The 13,012-nt window shown below is 43.9% G+C and overlaps 2 protein-coding genes across 4 annotated transcripts in view; one reads left to right on the top strand and one right to left on the bottom strand.

Annotated features, from left to right (window-relative positions):
• Nucleotides 1–13,012, bottom strand: part of lrp1ab (low density lipoprotein receptor-related protein 1Ab) — a 93,263-nt gene that overhangs the window by 19,206 nt on the left and 61,045 nt on the right. For all 3 annotated transcript variants that reach the window (XM_035947771.2, XM_023269442.3, XM_023269441.3), the window contains exons 30-54: nt 12,821–12,995; nt 12,409–12,503; nt 12,137–12,286; nt 11,815–11,955; nt 11,517–11,645; nt 11,297–11,428; nt 11,082–11,216; nt 10,834–10,963; nt 10,556–10,682; nt 9,906–10,057; nt 9,686–9,810; nt 8,897–9,271; nt 4,357–4,546; nt 3,977–4,181; nt 3,700–3,892; nt 3,014–3,139; nt 2,787–2,915; nt 2,452–2,571; nt 2,065–2,178; nt 1,746–1,895; nt 1,532–1,654; nt 1,245–1,361; nt 1,001–1,129; nt 738–866; nt 436–576 (exon numbers count right to left, since the gene is read on the bottom strand). In XM_035947771.2, coding sequence (XP_035803664.2) covers nt 436–576; nt 738–866; nt 1,001–1,129; nt 1,245–1,361; nt 1,532–1,654; nt 1,746–1,895; nt 2,065–2,178; nt 2,452–2,571; nt 2,787–2,915; nt 3,014–3,139; nt 3,700–3,892; nt 3,977–4,181; nt 4,357–4,546; nt 8,897–9,271; nt 9,686–9,810; nt 9,906–10,057; nt 10,556–10,682; nt 10,834–10,963; nt 11,082–11,216; nt 11,297–11,428; nt 11,517–11,645; nt 11,815–11,955; nt 12,137–12,286; nt 12,409–12,503; nt 12,821–12,995 — 3,732 coding nt within the window. The remainder of the gene's footprint in view (nt 1–435; nt 577–737; nt 867–1,000; nt 1,130–1,244; nt 1,362–1,531; nt 1,655–1,745; nt 1,896–2,064; nt 2,179–2,451; nt 2,572–2,786; nt 2,916–3,013; nt 3,140–3,699; nt 3,893–3,976; nt 4,182–4,356; nt 4,547–8,896; nt 9,272–9,685; nt 9,811–9,905; nt 10,058–10,555; nt 10,683–10,833; nt 10,964–11,081; nt 11,217–11,296; nt 11,429–11,516; nt 11,646–11,814; nt 11,956–12,136; nt 12,287–12,408; nt 12,504–12,820; nt 12,996–13,012) is intronic.
• LOC118470222 (galanin receptor type 1-like) lies at nt 5,793–8,315 on the top strand. Its single transcript, XM_035947772.2, has one exon. It carries the CDS (start codon nt 6,720–6,722, stop codon nt 7,755–7,757), a length of 1,038 nt encoding a protein of 345 aa, XP_035803665.1. The 5' UTR covers nt 5,793–6,719; the 3' UTR covers nt 7,758–8,315.

The raw sequence follows: 13,012 nt of genomic DNA, 5'->3' as shown, positions 1-13,012 counted from the left end.
ATACACCACCGTTCAGAAGTTCAGGGTCACCCAGGCATCATGTTTTCCATGGAAATTCACACTTTTATTCATGTGCTAACATAATTGCACAAGGGTTTTCTAATCACCAATTAGCTTTTCAACACCATTAGCTAACACAATGTAGCATTAGAACACAGGAGTGATGGTTGCTGGAAATGTTCCTCTGTACCTCTATGGAGATATTCCATTAAAAATCAGTTGTTTCCAGCTAGAATAGTCATTTACCACATTAACCATGTCGAGACTGGATTTCTGATTTATTTAATGTTATCGTCATTGAAAAAAAATGCTTTTCTTTAAAAAATAAGGACATTTTTAAGTGACCCCAAACTTTTGAACAGTAGTGTATGACTCATGCTTTATCATCAGACATAAAAGTTGAGGGGGAGAAAAAAAGATAAGTCTAATCTCCACCTGAGTCTGTGCAGCGAGGGTTTTTGGGAGCCTCATCAGAACGATCCTGACAGTCAAACTCTCCATCACACTCCCACTTCTTCTGATTGAGGCAGCGGGCATTGGCACAGCGGAACTCATCCGGACCACATGTTGGGTATTCTACACCAGAGCATGAGGTTATTAATCATTACCCTCAACCACAGTTTGTGGTTAAACCAAAATAATCTCACTCAATTCAAACTGTCAGCAAAATTTTCAAACTTCCTATTTAACATTCCTCAATTTCTCTTCCAGGATGGAAAGCTGCCTAACCCACTCACCACATTCTGGGGATTCGTCGGACCCATCGGAGCAGTCGATGTCGTGATCGCACACAAAGTGTTTGGGGATGCACTGTCTGTTCTGACACATGAACTCAGTCTCAGTGTTACATGTGTTGTTGGTGTACACTGGAGGCAGAAAGACACTTTTGTTAACAGGACAGAATAGATATGGCACCCTGTTGTTTCTGGGTGATTTACATCAATCGTAACACAAAGACAACAGATTGTCCATCGGGTCATTTTGTAACCGTCTCACTCACTGCATCCAGCCTTGACACTCTCATCAGCTCCATCAGGACAGTCCTTATCTCCGTCACACTTCCAGCGCTGAGGCACACACATATGAGAGCCTGGACACTGGAAAGCCTCAGGACTGCATGTCTTGGACTCTGTGACAACATCACGCAAAAGTTACATGATGATATAACATCTGGAAATCTCATTCTTGCAGTCTAACGAGTGCACCAAACCCAGGGGAGAAGAAGTACACAATACGTCACTTACTGCATTTCTGATCCTCGTCAGAACCATCACCACAGTCGTCAGCGCCGTCACACACCCAGTGGGTGGAAATGCAGCGATGGTTCCCACATTCAAACTGGCTGGACGTACAGAATTTGTCTGCAAGGGATGGCAGAGAGCGCTAAGCATTTTGGAGTCATTATTTAATTTACCCTAACTGTAAGCTTTTCCATCTGCAGTGGGAAGCCTGAAGAAAAACAGTCTGGCTTCTCTGGTATGTTCTGTGTTTTCAAGATAAAATAGGGGTATTAAAGGACTGCAAGACTGACCACAGTGTGTCTCATCAGCTCCGTTCTCACAGTCATTCTCCTTATCACAGGTCCAGCTCATGGGAATGCAGCGGCCGCTGGGACAAGCAAAGAAGTTGACTGGACATTTAAGCTTCCTTTTATCTGCCAAACAACAGAAAAAAACAAAAAGTTGAACCTCCGATGGGATAAGAAAAGGTAGAAGTATGCCAAAGTGGAAGGAAAAGCCCCCTACCTGGACAGTTTCTCTCATCGGAAAAGTCTCCACAATCATTGTTGCCATCACACACCCACGAGGACAGATAACACAGAGTGGTTTTCTCACAGCTCTGGAAGGACGCTCCTTTAACTCCGAGACGGAAGAAACGAGAGCAATCGGTGGGTTCTGGGAAAAATAAAAGAACCTTTAAACACATTGTAAATACCTCAGAAGAAATCTTGAAATTGGTTTAATTTTAGCAAATAAATCACAACATTCCCAACATCTTTACTGGTGAATAAGCAGGGCTAGGAAGTACAGGAAGTAAGTTAAAAATAAAGGATGGTTTACGTACGGCAGTTCATTTCATCACTTGCATCCTCACAGTTGACCACCTGGTCACAGCGGCTGAAGTTGGAGATGCAACTTCCGTCTTTGCACTGAAACTCTCCCACTTTGCACAGCGTCACTGCAGAGATGTATAGGAGTTTTTGAAATCACAAATAATATTTCCTTTTAACATGTACTGGTCAAAGAGGATTTCACTGGCAACAAAAACACTCAATAGCGCCTCCGTGGCAGAACTAATCCAGGTGAAATGCTATTAAAATGCACCATGTGATCAGCAAAAAACACTGGAACCTTGTGTGTGAAGAAAATGCAACAATGTCAGAAATCTGACACCATGTAAACCTTAAATAGGTGTTTTTTCTTAAGCATAACTTGGAACTAAATGACTTACTGTTGCAGGGCAGCTCATCTGAATGGTCACCACAGTCATCCGTGCCGTCACACCAGAACTGGTGGCCAATGCAGCGGCCATTCATACAACGCCTATAGCCTTTCTTACAGATTCGATTGGCTGCGGAAGAAAATCAGCTAATTAGTAATGGCTGAGGTGCCGTGTTCTTTAATGCACATTTTAAGTATGTACCTATAAATTCCTTTTAGGAATGAAATTAAACAGATTACTTTTTGCCTGTGCTCTTTGTCTTAAATCAAAATGCTAAGACTCACTCCTGTAGTGATCTAATATCATTTATTGTGTGTTTTTTTTGCAGTGTAGACAGAACTCACCACAGTAGGACTGCTTCTCATCAGACTTGTCCTTGCAGTGCGCCATCCCGTCACACGTCAGGCTGTAGTTGATGCAGTCGCCGTTTCCACACTCAAAGTCATCGACACTTCCGCATGACATATTCAGCGCTGGTGAGGTAGAAACATTTGAAGTCAGAAACATTTATCCCGTATCTATCAAGACGAGGCTTTCTAAAGTTTAACGTTTTGCTTCATTTCTCTCTCACAGGAGCAGGTGCTGTCTTCCAGAAGCTGTCGGTCTCCACGACAGCTGCAGTTGACCCGTCCGTCGGATGTGGGCAGGCACAGGTCCTGGCAGCCTCCGTTGTTTGTTCGGCAAGGAGAAAACTCACCTGAGGAAGAGATAACACAGAAGAGTAAGCTAGAAAAGTATAGTTATGCATGCATTGACTTGACTGACTCACCGCCCAGCATGATGTAATATATCTACCAATATGAGTCACTATAGATGGAAAGTATCACTACAAGAGAACATTTTGCATGAACTGTGTGGTTTGGACGTATTTAAAGTCTGTGGAAGATACAAGATAACCGCAAAGGTAGGAGCTGTGTGAAACTGTATTTAGACACAGGTATCTTTCCAGATTTTGATATTTATCAGGAATAACAACTGTTTTCTTTAACCTGTTGATGAAAACAGCATTAGTTTTAAAGGTATTTCATCATAATGCAAATTAAAAGTTTGCTGTGATGACATGAATGTAAAAATCTGCACAAATTCTCATTGGTTTTTCAGTCTTGAACCAAAGTGGCCCTTGATTAATGTCACTAGCATGGCTTAAAAATCCAATTAACTGTCACTTAGGAACAAGGCGAAACAAGCCTCTATAACACCGAAAACATTTGCTGGACGCCCTCTGCAAACTAATTGACTGCAGTGAATGATACTCACAGCTGTTAGTGTCATTAGCCACAGCAATAATGCCCATCGGCTGCTGGGGGATGTCGGCACGCAGCACTTTCATGTCTCCTCCTGTGTATTTGTCAGCTCTGAGGACGGCTCTCCTCACCCAGTCCGTCCAGAAGATGTAATCTCCATACACAGCAAGACCAAACGGATGGACAGGCTCATTCTTCAACAAAACCTGAAGCAAAACAACAAGAAAGGTAAGTGTATGCCTTGACGGCCTATTTAGAACCAATGTAATGTGATTTAAAATCTGTCTTACATAACGGTTGCTTCCATCATATTCGCAGCGTTCGATCTTGTCCAGTGTGGCATCGGAGAAGTAGAGTTTCTCGGCGCGGTGATCTATAGCCAGACCATTGGGAGTTTTAATGTCGCTGCCGATGATCACGAGCACATTGGCTCCACTCAAAGAGGCTCTCATGATGCTGGGAGCCTGCTCGTTCCAATTGGTCCAAAACATGAGACTATGATGGGAACAAACAGAGGACAAGCATTGTGATGTGCGGTGGCAGCTCCCAAAGCATCTTGAAGTTATGGTTGACTGGGCTAAAATAAATCTGTTGCTCAAGCGATAGGAAAAGAAATGGCACTGGAAGTCGGCCGTAAGTCAGAACAGAAGATTCGATATTAATGACTCACTCCTGACACTCGTCCAGCACAAAGGCTCTGGGGTGGTCTTCTCCAGACATGGTGACTACAGTGTTGCGGTTATAGGCCAGAGAGCGGCTCTGATCCACCGTGTGGCGACTGATGGTGGACGTTGTGTAGCTGGTCCAGTAGAGTGTATCCCAACCCCGATGGTACGCCAGGCCTTCCACTGATCCAACATCTGTGAGAGGGAAGAAAGAAGTCGGTAAACATTTTGGACACATGATGACAGTTTTTGCTGCCTTCAAGTGAACGCTTTAAGAAGTAAAACTCTTCATATTTCACTATGCAAATATCACATCTCAGGGGTGCCAGAGTAGGAGTTTTAAAGAGGAGCTTCGGTGAGAATTCAACAATTCATTAATCATTGTCGCAGCTGTCCCCATGGTTAACTCTGTGAGAGTTTAGTAAAGAGGCAGTGGTAAATGCTTTTAAGGTTTCTGTATCTGTACACACCAGCTCACAAAACACTGAGGAAGAAGAGGAGAAAGGGAGGCAAGTGCAAAGGAAGAGAGTAAAATGGAAGTGATACCGCAGGTTTGAGCATGTGCCACGGCTGATGTTCCTGGACAGAGTTTAAAGAGTCTGTATCATCCTGTCATTTCATGGCTAGCTGCCTGCACATACAAATACAGCTCCTCGCGGAGACGCTCATTCATGGTCTGGACTTCTTGTTCTGGGAAGAAAACTGCAACTGGAACAGCTTGAGTCACTTCAGGGGCACAGACCAGGGTGAAGAATTTAACCCATGAGTGGCAAAGATAAAGCAGATTCTCTAAATATGTGTTTTTCCATTGTGCCCCTTGACCCCACAGTTACAGCACATGTAGTTGTGGAAAAAGTCTTTTCCATAATGCTGTGCGTCACGTGGGCGTCACAGGAAAAGGACTCAGCCTTACGGGCTCCCAGGTGTTCATCCGTCTCTCCTTAGTTACACAAGCAGCCACATTTATGACCACTTACAGCAAACAATAAAAACCTGAATACAACTGTTTGCTCTTGGCTGAAAGTCTATAATTGCCTTGTAATAGACGTTTCAGATGACTGTCAAAGTGCCATAATCAATGTTAATGCAGGACAATATTAATGCTGATCACCGTCTTAACAAGGCTAAAAGCAACACAAAGACCACATGAGACCCAAATCCAGACTCACACAAACAAATAACACTTCATGTTTTTCAACCTCAACAGTCAGGTTGTATAAAATTGAAATGAGAAAAGGGCGTGTTTGAGCAGCTAATTGCTTGGATTAAGGGATGATCACACACTGAACAGGGATGAATAAAGTGGATTCCAGCCAATATTATGCAATGAGAAACAGCACAACATCCTCTCCCATTGGCTAAATCATTTCAGCCCCTGGTTACTGTGCAAACAGAGAAAAAAAAACCTGTTAGGAAGACGATTACAACTCAGAACAGAGCCTTTCTGACAATCACGGGAGCAGTACAACAGTCCATGTGACAACTAGAAAATTACTAAGCTTTTGTTACTCTTTATTTTTTCCTTTACTGATTTAATGTCATGGACAACAATTTTTCTATAGGTTACAATTCTCTGAAGAGCTTCTAAATGGACAAGATGCCTGCTGTCGCAGTGAGCACTTAGCGTCAAGTAGCCCTGACTGCCTTTGAAGAGGACTGCCTGTTAGCAACCACTGGGATGAATTTGTCCACTGTTGCCTGGTTTCAAGAATCAATACAACCATAGAGTAACTGCTGCACTGACATTTCTCCGGTTTTGACCCGAACTGCTCCTCCTTGGATTACAAAAGACATGCTGATGCAGCTGAGGAAAAGCCGATGGGCACAGACTGCTCTTTAAGCTCATATTTCCATATTTTTCCTGAATAAAACTGGAGAACAGCATTGCATGTGGAGAGAAATTTTCAGAAAGGAAGAGTACAATATCCAACCCTTCTTTCAGCAGTTCACCTTTCGTCAAACAGCTGGAAAACAGCGAGAGAAGCAGCGTGAAAGACACAAATTTAAGAGTGATTCAAACACCGACAGAAGCCGACTGAACTACCTGATAAGTCTGAGTACTTGGTAATGCAATTCTCATTTACAGCTACAAAAAATAACTTACAATGTACTTTTTCATCCCTCTCTTCCTGTGAGAGTAAAGGCTATAAATGTCACTGATAAGCAGGATGACCAGGGAGATGTTAACTGCTTAACTAATTGCTATTAAAGTACCAGCTGTCTTAATGGAGTATAATCATGCCTGTTAATGGAGTTTAAGACATGAACGGGAGCCAGCAGATGAATTACACTGATACTGCATTAGTTTTGATGCTGACCATTAACGGAACATTAGATTAATCGCTCAGCAGACTTTTATTGTGACTGCATGGAGGCTTCAGAGCAGCAAATAAACAACAGCGGCCTTTGGGAAATGACCAGGAGAGATAACCGACTAATAAAAACCATTGTGCCTATCATGGACGGGATCATTCTGGTAACTGGTCTCGTGGGTCAGAGTCTGGTCATCACCATCCTTACCGGCAGGAGGAAAAAAGTAAGTCAACCCCCGCATGGAACGGACACGTTGCTGCTGGCTCTGAGTGCCGCCGACCTGCTGCTGCTGCTCTGCCTGCCTTTCCACACCTCGGCAATCACGCTGGGCTTCTGGCCTTTCGGCAGCTTCATGTGCAAAGCCATCAGCTTCTTGGGCGTGGCCTGCTCTTCTGCCTCCGTGTTCACCCTGGCAGCTCTGGCTGTGACGCGTTACCTCACAGTGGTACATCCCACCTGGACCTACCGTTCGCGGATGGACAGGCGCATTAAGCTGACAGTGACTCTCCTCTGGGTCCCTGCTTCTGCTTTGGCAACACCGGAGTTTGCCTTCCGCACAATCAGCACCTCCCACGAAGTATACTGCTTTGCCTTCCTGTCCGGCTTCAGCCAGCTGGTCTACAGCATTGCTCTTTTCCTCTTCGGTTTTGCTCTACCACTGGGCATAATAGTGCTCATGTATGCAAAGATCTACTGCTTTCTTAAACGTGCACAGCAGCTGGGGAACACATCCCGACTGGAACGTTATCAGACACAAGTCACTCACACTTCAGCTCTCCTGGTCCTGGTCTTCACTCTGCTGTGGCTGCCCTCCTACGCCCTCATGTTCTCCTTTGTTGGAGGATCTATACCGGGCTCACATGGCCACCAAATCTTGGCCATCCTGGCCAGACTATTGGCAACCTCGGTGGCAGTGGTAAACCCTGTACTGTATGTCTTTATGTCTCAGAAGTTTAGACGGGACTTATTAGAGCTCGGGAGACAGCGATGGACTTGGTGCAAAAGCTGTCTGACCGGTTGCCCTCATGTGATCAGCAGAGACACTGTACGGCCCTTTGAGCTGGACACAACCTCAGAGAGAGGCCAAAACTGACTCTTGGACCAGAAGAAAACACTGCTACCTCATTATCTAATTAGTTTGCTAGATAGATGGATGGAAAGATGTGGAAATGTAATGCAATATTACACATAAAATGCTCAAAGCGGCGTTAAGTGCAAAAATAAACTGATTACCACTGTGAATCATTTCGTAGCAGTTTGCAAAAATGCTTGTTTTTCCACATTTGTTTTTCATCCACTTATGACAGAATGTATTCCACTGGGAAATGTTGTAACAATATGAGTCATGGAGGATTTTAATTACAATTTGTCAGGAATCATTCTGTTGGGCAGGAGAATGTTGTAAAACAATGATGCAACATGATAATATAATCCTGTTCTGATTATGCTAAAAGCTGATATATGATCATTTTGATTCAGTGCTGGGTCTTATCGGCGTGAACACACTCCCCTAACCTCTGCTGGATTACCTCCAAATGGAATAAATTCTGTAATCAGTACATGAAAAAGCTAATGTGGAAAAAACAGCTATTATTTTTGCAGTCTGTTAAAACTCCTGATCTCAATGCAACATCAATAAATACACAAACCCCTCACACTCTGCTTGTTTTCCTGTCTTGACTATCAAAAGAACTAATGTTTTGAATATTGTTTGCTAGGAGCAGCTTCGGTCCAGGGCTTTTATATGTGATGTTTTTCTGGATGGAGTTCAACAACCTACTCTTGAATTATTGAAAGAGAGCGGGATTTAAAAGACACTTCAGTGTTGATACAAGCAAAAAGCACTGTGTGTGTGTGTGTGTGTGTGTGTGTGCGTGTGTGTGTGTGTGCGTGTGTGTGCAAAGTGAGTCTTCTCAAGTGGCAGCCCTAAGTGATGTCAATCTCCACTAGCTGAGAAGCTGCAGCTGTGTGTTCATTACAGCGGATCCTCTTGGGTGCTTGTGTTGTCAAAATGTGTGATGATGTCTGTTGACAGTGTCGAGGGGACGAGGGACAACATTCAATTATTAATGGAGAGGATACAAGAACGGGACAGCAGGGCAACACAGCTGAAATATATGTACGCAGAGCTGGGGGAAGGTTTAGATGCAGAGGTGGTGCAGTGACACGAAACAAATGTATGCGTCTGTTTGAGGTAAAAGGCTGAAACATGACTGATGACTCCAAACTTACTGTCCACCACGATCTTGCGGTCCGTGCCGTCATCGTTGATCTGCTGGATGTTGCCAAAGTGAATGTCACTGAAGAAGATGCGGTTGGCTCCCTTCCCTCCGCCGCCGTGGTAGTCGAAGCTGAGGGCGATGACGTTCTTCATGTGGTCGGGGTCCTCAAACGGTTTTATCGGTGCGTTGAGGTTCGTCTCATCGGACAGGTGGATGCTCTTTAGTATCGTGCGCTCCGAGTACAGCAGGTATCCGTCGTAGTCGCGGCAGCTGCGGTTGTCCTCGGCCAGCATCCCGTGAGCACACGCACAGGTGCGTTCGCTGTTGCCGCGGAAAAGACACAGCTGCTCGCAGCCGCCGTTGTTGTCTTTGCAGACGTTTGTTCCTGTGGCGAGAGTGACACGTTCATGAGATGAGCAGTTTGATGCATAATGAGCCTTGATAAACAGCATTTATTCTGGAGCTGGTAATCTGTTTGGTGGAACAAGTTTTTAATCACAGCTGGCTTTTAAAAACAAGTGAGGACTAAATCCTAGGATGTTCAATTTTTACATTCTTGAAGAACTCTCATCCACGTTTACTTCAGATCTGAAGGAGCCTCTTGGTTGAGAGGTCAAAAGTCTTCAAAAACCCACAAGAGAAGTTCAACTGTTTTCTGCTAAAGCTTCTAGGATTACCGTGACCTGGATGACTGAGAATCCACACAGACATGTGAGGACCAACTTTTCTCCCTGTTTTTCCCAGAGAAACCTAATGGCTAAGATTGAGGTGTATGTGTGTGTTTTGTGCGATTTCCTACCTTGCTGCCTGGCCCTGTTGAAGACTTTGATGTCTTTCAGCTGCACACCAATGCCTGTCCTCAGCTGTACAGCGTCTGTAGCATTATCCTTGCTGCCTCTCTTAATGGAGCCATTAGCATGGGTCCTAAACAAAAGACAACAAAACCATGAGTCAACTAACACCCAGTTATGATATGAAACCTTTCACAATGAGTCATTCAGAGCAGTGAAAAAGCTGACCTGTCACTCCAGTAGATGTATTCCTCAAATACAGACACAGCAAACATGTCCATGTTATTGTTGGCCAGCACCAGCTCCCTGTTTTCTCCAGTCTCCAGGTTGATGCGCTCAATTTTGTCTGTCCTGGCATCGCACCAATACAGCAGACCTTCCTGCAGAGGCGAAGCAGAAACAAAATAGTGTTAATTATCAATTTAAGACATTTTAATGCAAATTAAAGCTAAATTAGTTAACCTTGGTAAATTGTAGACATCACAGAAATTATTCTAATGCAACCAAGCTAAGGGTCTCGATGCCTTAATATACAATATACAAAACTGAGTGATTTTATTTGACCAGGGCTCGCAAAAATTAGAAGTTGTGGCGATTCAAAAGGTAAATTTACACAGAATAAAAAACCCCCATAATTTTTCATTGTACATTAACATTCACATTAAATTTATGAAGCCACAGGACATACAATGAACAACTACTATGATTTAATCAGTAAAACTTATGGGTAATTCTTGTTGCGTAGAAGACCAACAGTCCAGTCTCTGGAAAAATCACAGTATATTTATTCAGAGTAGAAATGGGAAACACCCTCTATTAATAAAGACTAGTGTGTTTAGGGGATTGTTAAGCGCAATGATTTCAGTTGCGGTCCACACCTCGTAGTCGATGGAGATTCCGTTTGGCCAACTGATGCTCACATTGACCATGACCAACCTCTGGGAGCCGTCCAACCGAGAGCGCTCAATACGAGGATACTGACCCCACTCTGTCCAGAACAAATAACTGCACCGGGGGACACAGGAGATGATGTAAAAGTGCAGTCGGGGAAATTTAGAATTATAGCAGTAGGGTTAAAACTAATGTACAGTGCAAGTACCTTAAGGCAGCAGTATTACACAGAGAGCAAAATTGAACAGTTGGCTGGCAGCCTTACCCTTTCACTGGGTGGACGGTTATGGCTCTGGGTTTGTCCAGGCCCTGAGAAATGACCACGTAGCGGAAAGAACCATTCAGCCTCGCCACCTCAATCACATCGAAGCCCTGGTCAGTCCAGTAAATATTTCCTATAAAAGAACAAGGATATAAATCAGCTGCTGTCCTTTATCTGCGCTTGTGTCATAACAGAGTAAACACAAATGTCAGATAAACTTAAAATATGATTGAGCTTCGTAATGACTAGACCTGCTATCCAGTCGACAGTGATGCCCTCCACCCTGCCAATGCCATTGGTTACCACATCTTCTCTCCAAGTCTGGTCTCTCTTAGCCCTGCTGATGGTACTCAGGCCCATGTCCACCCAGTAGATGGTGTCATTCTCTGAAGAGGAGATAATAACAGGTTTAAAATGTGACTCGGGTTGGGCCATGTACTTACTGATGCCCTTCAGTGGAACTCACCAGCGTGGAAGTCGATGCCGACGGCCAGAGAGGTGCCAGAAACTGGCACCAAGGCATCGGATTTGTCTGCTGGGTCGAGTGGGATTCCTCTGATTCCCTCATGAACAGAGTAAAGCAGGAAGGAGCCCATACCTGCCCAGAGAGAGAGAGAGTACAGTAAGTTTTTGTTTTTAGGCCACAATGCATTCCTAAAGCATGTGGTACTGTAGCTGTGAGGCACCTTCACAGGACTGCTGCCCCGTCTTCAGGCTGTATCCAGCAGTGCACATGCAGGCTCTGGTTGTTGGAGAGGTCGGCAGGCACAGCTGTGAGCAGTCACCATTGTTGTTACTGCACAGGTTGATACGTGCTGAAGGAAAAAAAGCAGAAGATCAATGAGAACCGCTGAGAACAAAATTTTCCTTCTTTAATTTTTAGCATATCCATATAATCTAAGTTGTCTTAGATACAATTATTTTTTGGCTCAATACTGACAAACCCCACAAACAGCAGTATTCCTTTAACCTGATCTTTATTACCTTTCTGAACATCCTCATCGTAGATCCTCATGTGCATCATAGGCGAGGTGTTGTTTCGCAAAACTTTCCAGTTTCCTCCATCTTTCTTGTCACATGTTCCTATCTGGTCAGTTCCCTGGTCTGCCCACCAGAGCTTGTCTCCTGCAGCAACAGACATTGATTCATATCTCTGTATGTTGTTCCAATAAAATGAGCAAGTGATTCAGAGATATTGATCTCCTTAGGATATAAGCAGAAATTCCAAGTAACTATCCCACGGTTAGATCACAAAAATACAGATGACAAAGAGGATACATTTGAAGTTGTATCTTTTTTGTCTTACCCATAATAGCCAGTGCAGTGGCTTTGGTTAGTTTGCCTTTAACCCCTTCCAGGATCTGCAGGTTCGAGCCATCCAGCTGACAACGGTTAATGGTGCTGTTGCCTGAGCTGACCCAGTACAGCTGCTCTTTTTCATAGTCAATAGAAAGGCCTGAATGGAAAGAATAACAATAATGCTATTACACATGTATATCTGACACGCTAATATGCTCAATCTGTGCTTATACTTGCAGGAATAATTTTTTTTTGCAGCAGGAATACACATCTGCTCACCTACTGGTCCTTTCTGATTGGTGAAAAGTGTGGTGCGGTTGCTACCATCCATGTTAGCCATGCTTATGTTGTCACCATCTGTCCAGTAAAGCTTCCTGTGGAGGGGTATAAATAATGTGATGTAGAGCAGGAGTGAAATCTGTATTCTGGAAAGGAGTAATGCTACCAACAAACCAGTACAAGAGCCATCAGCAGCATCAAATGATGAGAAAGTAGTCACGAAGAAGAAGCATGAACAGGTTGGAATAAAATAATAAAATAAGTAACAAGATGTAAACCCAAAAAAAGAAAACCATTTAATCAGAAAGTTAGAGGGGGGTTAATTGATTTGGAAAACAGAAAAAGCGCATGAAGAAAGATAGTTCAGATATTTAAGCGAATGCAGGCCTGACTACCTGGAGGTAACACTCACCCCAGTAGAGGATGCACCACCAGACAGTGTGGTTTGTCTAAGCCCTGGATGACAGCATTCTTGAAAGATCCATCCAGTCTGGCCACATTGATCTGCTTCTTATTGGCATCATAGCTGGTCCAGAAGAGGTTCCTGGACACCCAGTCCACTGCCAGTCCGTGGGCATTAGGAAGGTCTGGGGGAATTTCAGAA

This window comes from Amphiprion ocellaris, chromosome 8 (genome assembly GCF_022539595.1).
Source record: "Amphiprion ocellaris isolate individual 3 ecotype Okinawa chromosome 8, ASM2253959v1, whole genome shotgun sequence".
NCBI lineage: Eukaryota > Metazoa > Chordata > Actinopteri > Pomacentridae > Amphiprion > Amphiprion ocellaris.
Note: the sequence above shows the minus strand (reverse complement) of the source record. Positions and strands in the feature narration are given on the sequence as shown.